The sequence below is a fragment of the Alexandromys fortis genome, unplaced genomic scaffold, assembly GCF_014885135.2.
Source record: "Alexandromys fortis isolate MF-2015 unplaced genomic scaffold, M_Fortis_MF-2015_v1.1 scaffold_308, whole genome shotgun sequence".
Taxonomy (NCBI): Eukaryota; Metazoa; Chordata; class Mammalia; order Rodentia; family Cricetidae; genus Alexandromys; species Alexandromys fortis.
Window position 1 is genome coordinate 377,796 of NW_026068180.1, and position 17,972 is coordinate 395,767.

At 45.2% G+C, this 17,972-nt stretch overlaps 1 protein-coding gene across 1 annotated transcript in view; it reads right to left on the reverse strand.

Annotated features, from left to right (window-relative positions):
• Parp4 (poly(ADP-ribose) polymerase family member 4) overlaps positions 1 to 17,972 on the reverse strand; it is a 97,791-nt gene that overhangs the window by 52,945 nt on the left and 26,874 nt on the right. Inside the window, exons 11-15 of the mRNA XM_050129099.1 lie at positions 13,847 to 13,984; positions 12,267 to 12,362; positions 6,673 to 6,856; positions 6,197 to 6,353; positions 1,716 to 1,902 (exon numbers count right to left, since the gene is read on the reverse strand). Coding sequence (XP_049985056.1) covers positions 1,716 to 1,902; positions 6,197 to 6,353; positions 6,673 to 6,856; positions 12,267 to 12,362; positions 13,847 to 13,984 — 762 coding nt within the window. The remainder of the gene's footprint in view (positions 1 to 1,715; positions 1,903 to 6,196; positions 6,354 to 6,672; positions 6,857 to 12,266; positions 12,363 to 13,846; positions 13,985 to 17,972) is intronic.

The window sequence follows — 17,972 nt, forward strand, 5'->3', positions numbered from 1 at the left end:
TAATGGTTTTGTGTTTTTCTTTTTTTTTTTTTTTTTTTTTTTTTGAGACAGGGTCGCGTGTAGCCCAGGGAGGCCATGAACTTGTACCTGGAGCTGACCTTGAACCTGGGACTGTCCGGCCTTTCTTCTTCTTCACCTACCAAGGACTAGGCTGTGGCAGCCCATAAGTGACTCAGTTTCCACCTGACGTCCATTCTGACTTAACAGTCATTTGAGCTCAAGCTAGTCTGCTCTGCTTGCTCCGGTATCCTTGAGGGCTGTCAGAAAATTCTGATCAAGCCCATGGGAAAGAGCACTTTTGCCCACGTGAGAGAACACATTATCTATTAAGATACAGACTGTTGAATGCCAGCCACAGGTACATCCAGTTAAAAAACAGAAACTGTTTGCTGCTACCAGGACTCATGGGATTGGTAATGAGGCTACTTGTCTCTCAAAGTCAGTGCAGGGAAGGGGTCAACTGATTCTGCTGTTCTTTGATCTGCTTTGAGACGGCTGAAAAATAAACTCGAGGCTGTCTAGAGTAAGTTGGCAGTCCTCCAAATCTATCCCATGGTTTCCATATCAATTTCTTTCAATTGTCATTTCCTAAATCCCTGTGCCCCTACCCAGATACCCCAGCTGATTTTGTTGGAGCAGGCTCTGACACCGGCATTACAGGTGTCCCCACTGAGCACAGTTTAAACCCCTTAACTTTTCAACAGGCCTCCCAAATTCACAAGCCTGGTTTCCAGGCTTGATGCTTTCTACCCCACAGCGGACCTGTTCATGCCACTGGCCCGGTACACCAGCTGCGTATTTAGACAGTTATATGTGACCAAGCAGTAGAAGTCAAAAAGCCCCTCTCGTGCTAAGAATTTTGCTGCCTCCCAAGTGTCATGTGGCTGGGAACTTCTGGGGCACAGACAGTCCTGGCCCTACGATGGGGGGCCGTGTTCTAATAAATCCATGATAAGCTAAAAATCTAAGTGGGAAATGCATTAGATGAGTAGATTTTATAATAATATATAATTGGTCTTCTATACCCGTGGATGCTAATTCCATGATGGGTTCAACCAACTGTAGATAGAATATTTGAAAAAAAGTATGTATTAAGTACTTAATAAAAAAAAATTCCTTTCTATTATTCCTTAAACAAGTGACATATGTATTTCATTTAGTTTATATAACTTCAACTAAATTCTTTGTTTGCTTGCTTTTTTTTAAATTTTATTTATTTATTATGTATACAACATTCTGTCTGTGTGTATGCCTACAGGCCAGAAGAGGGCACCAGACCCCATTACAGATGTGAGCCACCATGTGATTGCTGGGGAATTGAACTCAGGACCTTTGGAAGAGCAGGCAATACTCTTAACCTCTGAGCCATCTCTCCAGCCCCTTGTTTGTTTTGTTTTGTTTTTGTTTTTCAAGACAGGGTTTCTCTGTGTAGACCTGGCTGTCCTAGAACTAATTCTGTAGACCTCCCTGGCTTTGAAATCAGAGAGATCCACCTGCCTCTGCCTCCTGAGTGCTGGGATAAAAGGCATGTGCCACCACTGCCCAGCTGTAATCAAATTCTTTTTTTCTTTCTGAGATACGGTTTCTCTGTGTAGCCCTGGCTGTCCTGAAACTCCCTTTGTAGACCAGGCTGGCCTCGAACTCGCAGAGGTCCACCTGCCTCTCCCTCCCAAGTGTTGGGATTAAAGGCGTGTGCCACCACCGCCCTCCGCAACCACATTCTTATTTGTGACTCATATTCATTTAATTCCATGTCATAAAACCACAAAACGCATACCTGAGCTACAAAGTCTATTATTCTTCCTTTGATGTGAACACTGTCAAGAGGGATAGAGTTCGCAGATTTGTCCTGAAGGCCAGCTTTGACATTGGTGAAGGGCTTGTCATCTGGTAACTGGAAATCTGCAGGTTATAAACACAATGTCAGCCTGAAAGCAGGCACGGCTCTGTTGTTATCACCTTCATCCCTATGACTCACTCCATTGTTTAGACATTACAGTTTGAGAAAGATGGAAAATACTATTATATTCATAGTATTCTATGAGTTTTTGTTTAAGATAAGACCTTCCTATGTTGCTAGCCTAGTCTGCTCTCAAACTGGAAAGCTGCCTGCCCCAGCCTCACAAGTGCTGGGGTAATAGGAGTGTGCCACCACATCCAGCTGCTACTTTAGTTGGGTTTTGTTTTGTCTTTTTTTTTTTTTTTAAATATCACTATGAGTGACTGATCTTTTTTTAAAGATTTATTTATTTATTATGTATACAGTGTTCTGTCTGTCTGTATGCTTGCTGGCCAGAAGAGGGCACCAGATCTCATTACAGATGGCTGTAAGCCACCATGTGGTTGCTGGGAATTGAACTCAGGACCTCTAGAAGAACAGTCAGTGCTCTTAACCTCTGAGCCATCTCTCCAGCCCTGAGTGACTGATTTTTTTTTAAATTAATTTATTTTGATTTTATTGATGTTTTGCCTGTATGAGGGAGAGTGTTGGATCCTGGAGTTATAGTCAGTTGTGAGCTGCCATGTAGCTGGGAATTGAACCTGGGTCCTATGGAACAGCAGTCAGGGCTCTTAGCCTCTGAGCCATCTCCCCAGCCTCCTTGTTTGTCTTTTTGCTTTTGTGGTGGCAGTGCTCAGGAGTGAGCCCTGGGCTTCATCCATGTGAAGCAAGCTCTCTACCAAATGAGCTACACTCAAAGCCACTACTGTTTTTAATACTCAGTTAGGAAACACAAACCCAGTGAGAACAGCATTCTCAAACGCATTTCTACTTTCCTGTTTTGTTAAAGAAGTACTGTACTGGGCTAGTGAGCACGCTCATTGCTCCCAACGACAACTTGAAGTTGATCCCTACGGCCCATACAAGAAGGAAAGGACTACTCAAATGGTTTGTCTTCTGATCTCCACACGTGTACATGTACTGAAATATGTACACACACGTGCACACACACATTAATAATTCTTTTAAGTATTTATTTATTTGTGTTGGAGACCAAAACAGGACCTAACTTGCTCTTCTTCCCAAAGAAACAACTCTTTGTTTCATTGGTTCTTCTTTTTTTTTGGGGGGGGGGGAGGGTTTCAAGACACGGTTTCTCTGTAGTTTTTGGTGCCTGTCCTGGAACTAGCTGTTGTAGACCAGGCTGGTCTCGAACTCACAGAGATCTGCCTGCCTCTGCCTCCCGAGTGCTGGGATTAAAGGCGTGCACCACCATCGCCCGGCTCATTGGTTCTTTGTATCACTTTCTGTTTCTACTTTTAAATTATTTAAAAATTTTAATTTTATGTATATGATGGGTGTTTTGCCTCCATGTATGTCTATGTACCAAGTGAGTGTGTGATGCCCACAGAGGTCAGAAGAGGGGGTAGGGTCTCCTGAAAATGGAGTTACAGATGGTTGTCAGCTGCCATGTGGACACTGGAATTGGATCCAGACCCTTTGAGGAGCAGCCAGGGCTCTTAAGTACTAAGTCGTCCATCCAGCTCTCTGATATAGTTCTATCCCACTGTGGTAAGGTAGAACACAAGGAATCCTTTAATTTTTCTGATATTTGTTAAGACAGATAAACTAACTAGAAGAAAGACAGAAAAACTCAAATTAATAAAATTAGTGATGAAAGATAGTTACTAATGGAATTCAAAGTCACTACGATATACCTTAAAAAATTCATGCCAGCTGGGCGGTGGTGGCCCACACCTTTTATCTCAGCACTCAGGAGGCAGAGGCAGGCGGATCTTTGTGAGTTTGAAGCCAGCCTGGTCTACAAGATCTAGCTCTAGGACAGGGTCCAAAACCACAGAGAAACACTCTCTTGAAAAAAACAAAACAAAGAAAAAAGAAAGAAAAAAATACTTATCATTAAATTTGAAAAATCTAAAAGAAGTGGCTGAATTTCTGGATGTATATAATCTACCAAACTTTTAAGACATTTTTATCTTAAAAGTGTGGGTGTTTTGCCTGTATGCGTGTCTGTGTACCATGTGTGTCCCTGGTCTGTGTAGGCCAGGGAGGGCATTGTATCCTCTAGGACCAGAGTTAGTTGTGAGTTGCTATGTGGGTGTTTGGAATAGAACCTAAGCCCTCTGGAAGAACAGCTGGTGCTCTTAACCCCTCAACCAGCTCTCCAGCTCCTGATTGACTGATTTCTTTCTTTCTTTCTTTCTTTCTTTCTTTCTTTCTTTCTTTCTTTCTTTCTTTCTTTCTTTTTTCTTTTGTTTTTTCAAGACAGGAATACTTTGTGTAACCCTGGCTGTCCTGGAACTCACTTTGTAGACCAGGATGGCCTCAAACTCACTGAGATCCGCCTGCCTCTGCCTCCCAAGTGCTAGCAGTAAAGGTGTCTGCCACCACCGCCCGGCCTGATTGACCAAATTTAAACCAAGAGCAGATATATAATTTAAGCAGATCTGTATGATGAAGTAAAGAATGGTGCAGCGATTAAATATCTCATAACTAAAAAAAGCACATAGTATTTTGTTATTGCAACAAAATGAATTACATTATTAAGTCATCCCCTGTAGAGAACGAAGAGCCTTGTGCACACAGATAAACACTGGAGAAGCCGGGAAAGTTGAACACAGTTTACCTCTTCAAGGGAATGAGGTGTGAAGCTGCTCTTCCTGGAAGGCTAGAAATGATGTCTTTTACAACCTGGTGGTCCTTTGCTGTCTGATGAGACAACATCTGCCCGCATCTCCCAGAATTTATGTTTTTACTTATCCAAGGCCTTTTCCCCCTACATCTTGAGCATTGATTTTAAACCATAAACCCACTCTTATGAGTGAGGCCATTCATGCTTCACAACAGCCTAAGTGACTGTTTGGTCAAAAGTCAGACCCCAGCCCTGACACCCCTATATCCAAGGGCTCTGGGATGTTTGGGTTAGAAGTGTCACCCCAGCCCCTGGCACCCATCCTTGGCAGGAAGCTCCATTTCAAGCCCCCTCCCCTGGGAGTCACGTTGGTCCAGACTCCACCTCCGGGAAAGCCAACCAAGGAGTTACCCCTCCCCAGGGAGGGTCAGGACCACTCCCACAGGCTATTTAGGCTGCCCCCCAGAAAAGGAACATGTGGTCTCAAGGTTTCGCATGGTCTCCCCTGCACTCTTCCCCTCACCATACTTTCCTGGACCACCCGGGAACACTGCATTAAACATGGGCATCTTTATTCGGTCAATTTGGTCTGATTGGAATTATTTGTGTCAGCGGAGAGGCTGGTCTTAAGAAATATACCTAACAGTGACTTCTATGTTATCATAGGGCCAGGCCAATTCCAACACCACAGGAATTATGTTTACCTCAGTAAAGCTCCATAGACCCTAAATCCTGGGCACCATCTCTGAGTCAACAGTCCCCTTCCTTGTGAAAGAAGTCGGCTGTACTTTGTCAGGAATCTCAATGCAAACATGTTTTAAATTGCACACTTGGAGCCAGGGGGTGGTGGCGCACGCCTTTAATCCCAGCACTCGGGAGGCAGAGGCAGGCGGATCTCTGTGAGTTCGAGGCCAGCCTGGTCTACAAGAGCTAGTTCCAGGACAGGAACCAAAAAAGCTACGAAGAAACCCTATCTCAAAAAAATCCAAAAAAAAATAAATAAATTAAAAAAAATTGCACACTTGGGGCTGAGTTAATTGTTATCTGAATACTTTTTTCCAAAATAGTGCTGGGCTTAAATATGGCTAAAGTAAAATGATCTGGGCCAGACTCTAGAAGTAGTTATCCAGCACTGGTTACAATAAAATTGGGCTGAGCCGAGTTTCATTCTTATCTCTTCATGGATGCCCTTTTCCCTGCCTGCTATAAAGCCTGCAGGGGTGTCACCACAATCCCCAAATTTAGGCATGCTAGTGACAAAGTGGGGGATTCTGAGATCACTTCATCTTTTATATGTTCAAGATAAAAGATAAAATGAAGGCCGGGCGGTGGTGGCGCATGCCTTTAATCCCAGCACTTGGGAGGCAGAGGCAGGCGGATCTCTGGGAGTTCGAGACCAGCCTGGTCTACAGGAGCTAGTTCCAGGACAGGAACCAAAAGCTACGGAGAAACCCTGTCTCGAAAAACCAAAAAAAAAAAAAAAAAAAAGATAAAGGAAATAGGAGATCATGGGTGCTGCTTACCAAACATGAATATAAATGCTTTTGAAAAAAAATTCCATTTTATATTATCTCATAAAATAGCACTCAAGAAATTTGTCTTACCTTCAACCTTTGAAACATTTGAAGGCTCAGCTCTGTGTTCCTCTAATTCAGTATTTTCATCAGGATGGAAGTCCTTTATTCGGTCTCCAGGAATGCGAAATTGAACAATGTATTTCATTTTAACTTGGCTGGTTTTATAAACAACAAATTCGTCATCCTAGAGCAAATGGGAATTGACAGGAGGTGAAGAAGAAAAGAGCAGCCAGAGGTTCCCGGAGAGGCAGAATCTCGTATTCGTTAACTTAGCAAAGACTGAATTGGGGTGGTAGATAGATGGGCATGACTTCAATGAAAACCTATTTAATAAAAATAGAAACAACCCCCTGGGGCTGGTGGGTTGCACATTTGGGGCCCATTTTGTCTGTTTTGGCTTTTTTTGTTGTTTGCCCGATTGTTCGATTTGTTCTTAAGTGCTCCGCAAGGGCTTGGCTACTGACCCACAACCCCAGGTCTGCATGTTTCCCGAAATAAAGTACCTCAAAGTCTGTGGGGACAGAGGCTGTTTTCGAAACTCCATGCACACTGTCATAGCCCGGAGGTGCCTCGGTCAAAGAAAAGTCCTTCTTGAATAAGTCCATACACTTTCCCAGGGCAACATCACAGACAAGCAGGAGTCTGGAGCCATCTGTCTCTCCCGCGTGTGAATACTTAATGCTTGTTCTGCACGGAGAGGGAAAGAAGCAGAGGTTTGCATAAAAAACAGGTTGGGAGTCTCAAATCCAAAACTGTGACTCAAGGGCTCAAACAACTCTGAAATGGAAACCGCTGAGCCCTGGTGTGACGCCACAGATGGAAAATTCTGCCCTAACCTTGTGATGGTTGCAGTCTGAGGGTGGGCGCACTAAACACGGTGTATAAAATCACCAGCAGGCTACACTGATCAGGTGAAGATGAAGCATGAATGAATGTCACGTGTGGATTTGGGTGTTCCCAAAGATGATGTCATCGTGTAAACACAAATAATCTCAAATCTGTGTTGGTGGGGGTTTTCTGTCCTACCCGGTTCCCACAGCTGTTTAGCCCCAAAGAAATCACACAGAGGTCTACATTAGTTATAAACTCATTGGCCAGTAGCCAGGCAGGAAGTATAGGCGGGACAACCAGATAGGAAGTAGGGATGGGTCAACGAGAACAGGAGAATTCTGGGAAGAAGGAAGTCCTAGTCTGCAGTCCTGACCCAGCCACAGAAGAAACAAGATGTGACTGCCCTGCTGAATAAGGTGCCGAGCCATGTGGCTAGCATAGACAAGAATAATGGGCCAATATAAGTTATAAGAGTTAATAAGAAGCCTGAGTTAATGGGCCAATCAGTTTATAACTAATGTAGACCTCTGTGCAATCTCTTTGGGACTTAACGATTGCGGGAACTGGGCAGGACAGAAACCCAGACAACAAATCTGAAAGAAACGTCTAATTCCTCAGACAAGGGATACTCAAGCCTGTATTGTTAAAAGACTTCCCAAGGAGAGCCTTCCAAAGTTTACCACCATTGTGGCATCTCCAAAGATACAAGTTAGAACATCACTGTGAAAAGTCGGGCAGGAGATGTGCACCTGCCTGACTTTGCACAGTGACGTTCTGAGGAATTAGATGTTTTCTGTCTGAGAGAGGTCCGGAAGAGAGAAGGGGACATGGACTTTAATGATGCCATCAGCTCCTGCTACCTCCCAAGGGGGCAGAAAAGTGGTTGGGTTCCTTCTCTGCTAATCCTTCTGTTTATATTAAGGAGTTTCGCTATCTGTCCCAGGCCTATGATTTAACCTGGCACGATTTCTGTCAGCCAGGCCTCTACTCTCACTTCTGAAGAGCAAAGTAGAATTCAGGTAGCAGCTAGACATTACGCAGATGAGACCCACCTAGTGGAAAGTACAGTCCCTGTGGGGGAAGTGGCCGTGCCAGCCACAGAACCACACTGGGATTATCAACCAGGCCAAAACGGGCCACAGAGGCGGGACATCATGGTACAGAGATGGTCTCAGGAAAAAATAGTTAATTTCGATAATCTTTGGGAAATCACACAGCTAGCTGACAAAAACCCCGTCATTTTTTTACACTGATTACAAGAGACCATGGTTCAATGTACTAGACTAAACCCAGCCTCCCCAGTGGGAGCCACGGTCCTGGCTACCCATTTCATTTCTCAGTCAGCACCAAATATTAGAAAAAAAATTTAAGCCGGGCGGTGGTGGCGCACGCCTTTAATTCCAGCACTCGGGAGGCAGAGGCAGGTGGATCTCTGTGAGTTTGAGGCCAGCCTGGTCTACAAGAACTAGTTCCAGGACAGGCTCCAAGCTACAGAGAAACCCTGTCTCAAAAAAAAAAAAAAAAAAAAAAAAAAAAATAAAAAGGGTCTCCAAACCCCCATACAGGTAAAAATGACCTTTAAAGTTTTTAATCCCTGAGAAGAGGCAGCCGAGTCCTCCCGACAGACGAGGTTGCAGCAATGCTCCAAGCCTAAGCCCTAGAAGTTGCTGAGGCCACCAGGACCCCCAGAAGGGGGACAGGGAAGTTGACTATGAGGCTCTATCCAGCCAGAGCTCAGCCTAAGTCAACCTTGCCGGGAGGCAGCTACAAATGTGGCCTAAATGGCTATTTGGCAAGGTACTGCCCTGGACCGCCGCTGCCTATGAGGCCATGCCCTATTTGCCAGCAGCCTGGACACTGGAAATCACAATGCCTCCATGCGGGCTTGTCCTCTATGCCAGCCTTCAAACTACTTGGCCTGGCAGAGGACTGATGTGGCCCAGACTTGGTGACTCCCATTGTTCTCTCTGAGCCTAGGGTAACGCTGCAAGTAGCGGGTAAGTTCATTACTTTTCTTTTGGACACGGGAGCTACCCACTGTGCTTTAACATCTCACAATTTCAGTCACGGGGGTAGACAGGACCCGCTCCTTCCCACTTAAGACCCTGTCACTGACCTGCATTCTTACAGAATGATTCTTTTCTCATTCCTTCCTAGTCGCACCTGCTTACCCTGCACCTCTACAGGGTTGAGATATTCTCAGCTGCTTCAGGGCCACACTCACTTTGGCTCCCACACTCTCTCCTGAGTCACACTTTCTTCTCACTTTAACAGCCTCTCAGGTTCCCATCCCAGACTGTTCTGTCCCTACTCTCTCTGATCCCCAAGTATGGGACACTTCCACTCCTGATGTTGCTACTCACCATCAGCCAGTCCTACTTTGCCTTAAAGACCATCTCATCCTTCTTCTTCTTTTTTTTTTGGGGGGGGGATTTATTTATTATGTATACAGTGCTCTGCTTGCATGTATACTGGTAGGCCAGAAGAGGGCACCAGATCTCACTGTAGATGGTGGGGAGCCACCATGTGGTTGCTGGGAATTGAACTCAGGACCTCTGGAAGAACAAGCAATGCTCTTAACCACTGAGCCATCTGCAGCCCCCCCCCCCCCGTCTCATTCTTCTTCAAGACCAGGTGTTGCCGATCATTTCAGACATCCACCAGACTTTACACATAGGCCCCACATAGGGTGAAGGTCCTAACTGCTGGACAAAAAAGCTTTGTTCCATTTCTTAGAGCCCCTCTTTGACCCTACCCATCTCTGAGATCGTATTTCACAGGTTGACTCCTCCTGTCAGACGTGTACCCAGGCCAATTCACAGGGGGCTCTCCATATATGTCAGTCTCTGTATCAGCTTCGTGGACACCAACAGGGCCAAGATTGGCAGGTTGGTTTCACCCATATGCCTACTCATAAAAAGCTCAGTTATCGCCGGGCGGTGGTGGTGCACGCTTTTAATCCCAGCACTTGGGAGGCAGAGGCAGGTGGATCTCTGTGAGTTCAAGACCAGCCTGGTCTACAAGAGCTAGTTCCAGGACAGGCTACAAAACCACAGAGAAACCCTGTCTCGAAAAAAAAAAAAAAAAAAAAAGCTCAGTTATCTCCTAACACTTGTAGACAGAAGCATTTCTGGCCTCTAGGTAAATGGCAGATGTGGTGGCTCAGGTACTCCTGGACCACATCACTCCTCGGTTTGGCGTCCCACAGACCGTCCAAATGGACAATGGCCCAGCCTTCATTTCCAGGGTCACAGAGCTTGTGTCAGAAGCTCTCAACCTCTGGAAATTCCACCACCCCTGCTGCCCACAATCCTTGGGAAAGGTGGAAAAGGCCAACGGACTCATCAAACAACAGCTAGTCAAGCTCTCCATTGAACTCAGGCTCCCCCTCCCCCACCCTGAGACAGGGTTTCTCTGTAGCTTTGGAGCCTGTCCTGGAACTAGCTGTTGTAGACTAGTCTGGTCTCGAACTCACAGAGATCCACCTGCCTCTGCCTCCCGAGTGCTGGGATTAAAGGCGTGAGCCATCACTGCTTGGCAAACTCAGGTTATCTTGGCCCTCCCTTCTCCTCATTGCCCTTACCCGTCTCAGAGCCACCCCATGTTCCCCCATAGGTCTGAGCCCTTTCAAGCTCCTTTATGGCAGGCCCTTTCTCCTTAATCATCATCTCCCAGCCCAAACTCCTGCACTGGTGGGGTATCTACCCTACTTCCTTCTGAGGTCCCTTCTCCGTCCACATGCTGACAGTTGTCTCCCTGCCCCCACACCAGTGGACCCTAATGCCCCTGAACCCTCTCCATTCCCCCCCAGGACACAAGAGTACTCCTCAAACAGCTAGTTCCTAGGTCTCTTGAACCTCGGTGGACAGGACCTCACACAGTAATCCTCACCACCCCCCTCAGCTGGGACACCCATGCTGGTACCATCTCTCCATGTTCAAGCAGGCACTACTGATGTAGGAGGGTCTTCTGTCTATGTGTTACTTTCATTGGTTAATAAAGAAACTGCCTTGGCCCTTTGATAGGACAGCAGCTTAGATAGGCAGAGTAGACAGAACAGAATGCTGGGAGAAAGAAGCAGATTCAGGCAGTCGCCATGATTCTCCGACCCTAGACGGACGAACGTAGCCACGACCTTGTGGTGCTACACACATTAATAGAAATGGGTTAATCAAGATGTGAGGGTTAGCCAAGAAGAGGCTAGAGCTAATGGGCCAGGCAGTGTTTAAAAGAATACAGTTTGTGTGTTGTTATTTCGGGTGTAAAGCTAGCCATGCGGGAGCCGGGTGGCATGAAAAGCAGGCTTGCTCGCCTCATCACTACACACTACTCAGGACACTTGGCCTGTCCAGCAGTCAGGACCCTCCACCCTCCAGTTTTCCAAGATGCCACCATAGAGGGCCTATCTGCTCCTCGTCCTGGCACACTCATCTTTGTTGGTACAAACAAGATGGGTAATAACAGTGTTTTTTCTTCTAGCCACCTGCCTTCTCATCTCCCTCAAGGAACAGATGTCTGACGTCTCCAGGATGACAGTAAACCAGATGCCTTTCCAGCCACACCTCTCGCTGAGTGTGAGCCCCGCTCTCCCCTCTCCCACATCGCCCCATGCCTGCAAGAAGTAGCCAGACTTAACCCTCTTTATCCAAAGAGTCTGAAATGTTTGGTCAGAAGCATCACCTCAGCTCCTTGGCACCCCTTTATCCAAAGAGTCTGGATTGTTAGTTGGGGGCTTCACCCCAGACCCCTGGCATCCATTTTTGGAATGTTGAGTGGAAAGTTCCATTGCAAAGCTACCTCCCCTGAGAGTTGCCTCAGTCCAAACTCCACCTCCAAGAAAGCCCCCAACAGTGACCCCTCCCCAGGGAGGATCAAGACCACTCCCACAGGCTATTTAAACTGCCCCCCTAGAGAATAAACATGTGGTCTCCCCTTTTCCCTTTCCAATGGTTGTTCTGGTTTTCCTCCCCCACTCCGTGTTTTCCCAGGGTCACCTGGGAGCACTGGCACCCATTAAACCTGGGTATCTTTTAATTCGGTGTGATTTGGTCTGACTGGGATTGTTTACATAGGCAGAGAGGTTTGTTGGCAAGGAAATAACACAATTTCCCACACATTCACCACAGAAGCCATGCATCCACAGTATGTTGAGGGAGCTGGCTACTTTCAATGGTATGTTTATGGGTGAGAGATTCCCTCACTAAAGAAAGAGAAGAAAGTTTGCAAGGAGGCCTGAGTGGTGGGGGATGGTACAGAACACACAAACCTGAGTGAGTCGCTAAAGTAAATGCCGCTTCCCAGATTTCCAGGGTCTGTTCTTTGCACACCACGGTCTTCGGCTACTTTAGGTAAAAGCAGTCCTCTGAAAGAGAGGGCAGGACCATGATTTACCAGAAGAAAGGACTCTTCCACACAGCCTTGAAACTCAATGCCCAACAGCAGATTCGCCTGTCTTTACAAACCTCAGGTCAGAGTTCAGCTGGCCTTTCATACCTGCAGTCAACCAGTTATGGATTCAAAATATTCAGAAAAAAATTCATCAGTACAGAACTCTCCTAGCACAAAAACCATGGTATTCTCTACACAGACAGGACAAGGAAGGCTTCTCTTATGGATTACAGAAATATCAATTGTTTGACTTTTGCACCAGAAGATTGAGTTAATTTTGAAAAATGGCTTTTGAGACCAGGCAGTGGTGGCGCACACCTTTAATCCCAGCACTCAGGAGGCAGAGACAGGTGGATCTCTGTGAGTTCAAGGCCAGCCTGGTCTACAGAGTGAGTTCCAGGACAGTCGGGGATGCTATACAGAGAAACCCTGGCTTTTGGGGTTTTGTCCTATACAGAAAGAACTTTTCTATAAAGTTAATTTGTTTTTCAGAATTTGGGATTGAATCCAGGACCTCACTCATGCTAGGCGGACATTCTACTACAAAGCCACATCCCCAGCTCTTAAGTTTCAGCTTCTTCTTCCTCCTCTTCCTCCTTTTCTTCTTTTTAGATAGAGTCTCACTATGTAGCCTCAGGAGACCTGGACCTGGTTATGCAGACCAAGTTGGCTTTGAACTCACAGAGATCTTCCTGCCTCTGCCTCCAGAGTTACACTGTCACACCCAGATGGTACCTTTCAATTTTCCCAAGTGCTTGATTAAAGGACAGAAATATACTCACAATTCTCCTTAACCCTGTAACTTCAACTTCTCCTCCAATATTGAGAATTTATCCAAAGCAATCAGAAAACTAGGGCTGTGCTTTGGGTAAATAACCCACACTCCCTGGACACTGACTGTGAAATGTAGACTAGCTCATTTTTATATGAAGTCATTGTGAAAGAGTAATTGATTGTTCTGGTTTTGCGCGCACGCGTGCGTGTGTGTGTATGTGTGTATTCATTTGCAATTTTGTTTTTCTGAGTCAGGGTCTTTCTATATAGCCCTGGCTGGCTTTGAATTCATTCTATAGCCAAGGCTGGGCTTGCACTAGATGCAATCTGTCCTGCCTCAGCCTGCTGAGTACTGGGATTATAGGCATCACCATGCCCAAATTCTAAAGGAGCAACTCATACCTACGTGGAACACTTAAAAAAAAACAACAAAAAAACAGATATGTAACACATAATTACAAATACAAAATTTAAGTGATGTATAATTTTCTCTATGAATAGATTTGCTGCTTTTAACGGAAAAGTTCATGTGATTTGTTTATTTACTTTGGTATTGTTTAGGATCAAAGACACACAACTTAGATAAAAGTAGACAAGAAAAGGGAACATTTCAATAAATAAATAAATAAATAAATAAATAAATAAATAAATAAATAAATAAAAGTTAAAGATACTGCATCTTACCGGGACAAGATTCCAAGAATGTTCCGCACGGGAGATCCATGGAATAAGGACCTCACATTGCCCAGTTTGCTCAAAAACTCTGTGGCTTCGTTCACTCTGCCAACTCTAAATATCTGCAAGACATCTCCTGGACTCTGACTGGAAGAATTAGAAGAAAACCTTGAGTTCACAGTTAGAAAAAAAAATAAAAATCATTAATGAGTGAAAACTCCAGATGTCCGTGGTTCAGCAGTTAAAGGCACTTGCCAGTAAGCTGATGGTCTCCAGAGCCCATATGGTGGAAGGGGAGAACCGGCCCCGACAAACTGTCCTCTGATCTTCATGTGCATGCTGTGGCAAGTGCATGCGTACACACACACACACTCTAAATAAATGTAATAATAAATACCACAATAGTTTATGCAAAATATGATTCCAAATTTTTGTCAACTACAGAGAATGTATTATTTCATTCACATACATATGAAAGAATCCACTTAATCTGTTCATACACACACACACACACACACACACACACACACACTTTGCTTTCTGCTGTTATGATAAACACCATGACCAAAGGCAAGAGAAAAGAGTTTTTGTTTTTGTTTGGATTATTGGTTACAGTCCATCAAGCAGGAAACCTGGGGGCAGGAACTGAAGCAGAGACCACAGAGAGACGCTGCTTACTGGCTGGCTCCTCTGGAACTGCTTTCTTTTTTAAATTTATTTATTTATTTATTATGTATACACTATTCTGCCTGCATGTATATCTGCAGGCCAGAAGAGGGCACCAGATCTCATTACAGATGGTTGTGAACCACCATGTGGCTGCTGGGAATTGAACTTGGGACGTCCGGAAGAGCAGCCAGTGCTCTTAACCTCTGAGCCATCTCTCCAGCCCTGAACTGCTTTCTTACACAACTCAGGAGCACATGTTCAGGGCTGCCACTGTCCACAGTGGGTTGGGCCATCCATATTAATCACTAATCAAGAAAAATACCCAGGAGACTTGTTCACAGGTCAATCTGATGGAGGCAACTCCTCAGTTGAGGTTCCCTTTCCCCAGATAACTGTACTTTATGTCAAGATCACAGAAAGTAAGCAGCATACACATATAATGTAATCTGTTGATGGAGGAGGGTCATCTGTCTATGTGTTACTTTCATTGGTTAATAAAGAAACTGCCTTGGCCCTTTGATAGGACAGAAAATTAGGTAGGTGGAGTAGACAGAACAGAATGCTGGGAAGAAGGCAATGAGACAGACGATATAGCTCTCCTCTCCAAGATGGATGCAGGTTAAGATCCTTCCCAGTAAGCCACCACCTCGTGGTGTTACACAGATTATTAAATATGGGTTAAGCAAGATATGAGAGTTAGCCAATAAGAGGATAAACTAATGGGCCAAGCAGTGTTTAAAAGAATACAGTTTCTGTGTAATTATTTTGGGTAAAGCTAGCTGGTGGCCGGGAGCTGGGAGGCGGAATGCAGCCTGCCACTCCTCATCACTACAATCTGTCCTCTAGATGCTCCATCCGTGGGCTGTGTCGAGCTACAGCAGGATCCCTCTGGCTATGGGTAGGAAATGTATTCCTTTGTGCACTCACAATCAGAACCCATGCTGAATTCCCCAGGAATTAGAAATAACACCACAGGGTTTCTGGCTTCATTGAGTTTACATTCTTTTTTTTTTTTTAATATTTATTTATTATGTATACAATATTCTGTCTGTGTGTATGCTTGCAGGCCAGAAGAGGGCACCAGACCTCATTACAGATGGTTGTGAGCCACCATGTGGTTGCTGGGAATTGAACTCGGGACCTCTGGAAGAGCAGGCAATGCTCTTAACCACTGAGCCATCTCTCCAGCCCCTTGAGTTTACATTCTAATGGGAGAGACAAAAATTAAGAAGTTACTAAATTATTTATGTTACTAAGGAAACAACTAGGTTCAGAAAAAAAACCATGGTAGGAAGGCTACTCTTTTTAGGAGACACTTACTGGAAAATGGTACGATGCGGTGCACATGCTATGACCTAACATTGTTAGGGGAACTCACGTGGGTGGGGGCGGAGAGGCAAACACATCAGGGAGGATGTGGCAGGTCCTGGTGGGGTGATGTCATCCTAACCAAAGATGACTGCAGAGTAAATGGAGAGAGGCTAATAAATAATAGTGCTTAGATGGAAGAATGGGCAGGATGTGATGAAAACATTCACAGTGGCCGTGAATGACTGGCTGAGACAGAGAGGCACTGCTGGGGTACAGTGGGCTGTGGGCTGAGGAAGCCATGAAGCCTTGGTCAGAAGCATTCTACTGTACCTTGACAGCAGCCATGGGTGGAGTATTTATACTACAGAAATGAACAAATGTCACTCAAAGCTGTGCATGGTGGTGCACACCCTTATCCTAGCAGTTGGGAAACAGGCAGGAGGATGGAACAACCTCAAGGCCAGCATGGTCTACATAGTGAATTTCAGGTTAGCCTGGGCTACATAGTAAGATCATGCCTGAACCCATCCACTGTCAACAATCAGGGTATTTAATCCAGAGTGCTGATTTACCAGCATATCCAAGGTGAATCAAAGACAGAATAATTCACAATGAGAGACGCTCCATTTCCAGATACTACAGTAGTTATGTTACCTGTGGGCAGTGACAGTGAGGTTGAGGCTGATCTTTTTTTCTTTTGGTTTTTTGAGACAGGGTTTCTCTGTGTAACAACCCTAGCTGTCCTGGAACTTGCTCTGTAGACCAGGGTGGCTTTGAGCTCACAGAGATCCACCTGTCTCTGCCTCCCGAGTTCTGGGATTAAAGGAGTGCGCCACAACTGCCTGGTGATTTCTTTGTAGTCTTACACAGTTTTTAAACTTTCACAAAATATATTAGTCTTAGGTTGAAGCAGGGGGATCCCTTTAAGTAAGTTCAAGGAAAGAATGAGACCCTGTCTCAAACTAAAACCAGACTGTTTTAGCCAAGGAAAATGTAATGTAGAGGAATTATTAATCACAGGCTGAGAAGTCGAATCAGCTCGTATTCAGTGACCTGTAACCTGGTTTCAGCTCTGCTCTGTTTTAAAGTACACTGACCGAAAGCAACTCAGGGATTCATTTGGTTTACAGTTCCAGACAATAGTCTATTACTGATGAAGGGTACAGGCAGAACTCAGAGCAGCTACTCATACCACATCCATAACCAAGAGCAAGGAAAGAGAGTAAAAGCGCAGATCCCTGCTTGCTTGCTCTTTCCCCAGCTAGCTTCTCCAAACTATGGAGTGGTGCTGACCAGTCTCCCTAGCTCAGTTAACGATCAAGACAGCTTCCTACAGACACACCCGCAGGTGACGGCTGTATAAAGCTGACTATTAAAAAATAACCAGCCCAGCGTTGGCAGGCACCATGTCTGACAATCTGAGTTCCATCTCCGAGACCCAGAGGGCAGAAAGAGACACTTGACTCCCAGAGTTGTGCTATGACCCCCACACATATGCCACAGTACACCCCCATACCACTCAAATAAAATGTAGTAATAATAAAACTTTCCCCAAGTTTTTCAATTATGTGTCTTCATGCCATAGATGGACATGTCAGAAGAATGCACACCTATGTTACGCTATGTTCTTAACTAGAAACGGAAACACTGTGTATGTGGTGGTGTGACTCTGGGGACGGAGCCCAAGGCCTTATGCACACTAAGAAGCTGTGCCACCTTTGTCCTCTGGAAGTTTAAATCTAGCCTTCAACAAGATTAGGTCACAGGCTGGCAAGATGGCCCAGTGGGGAAAGTGCTTGTGGAGTAAACCAGCGTCCACAGGGAAGAGGGACAACCCTGCAAAGTTGTCCTCTGACCCCTTCATGGGTGCTGTGATAGGTGTGCACCTACATTCACACGCACACATCATATATGCACACAATCACCATAATAATAGCAATAAAATTTGAGTCACCGAGAAAGCAGAGTGGGAGAATGAGGAGAACCTGTTAGTACAGGATACACCCCTGGATAAGACTGATTTTTCTTTTTTAAATTTTATTTGTATTTGTCGTGTGTGTGTGTGTGTGTGTGTGTGTGTGTGCACGTCCATGCCCATGGGTGTCACGGAACTGCTATGAAGGTCATAGGACAACCTGTGGGACTGGTTCTCTTT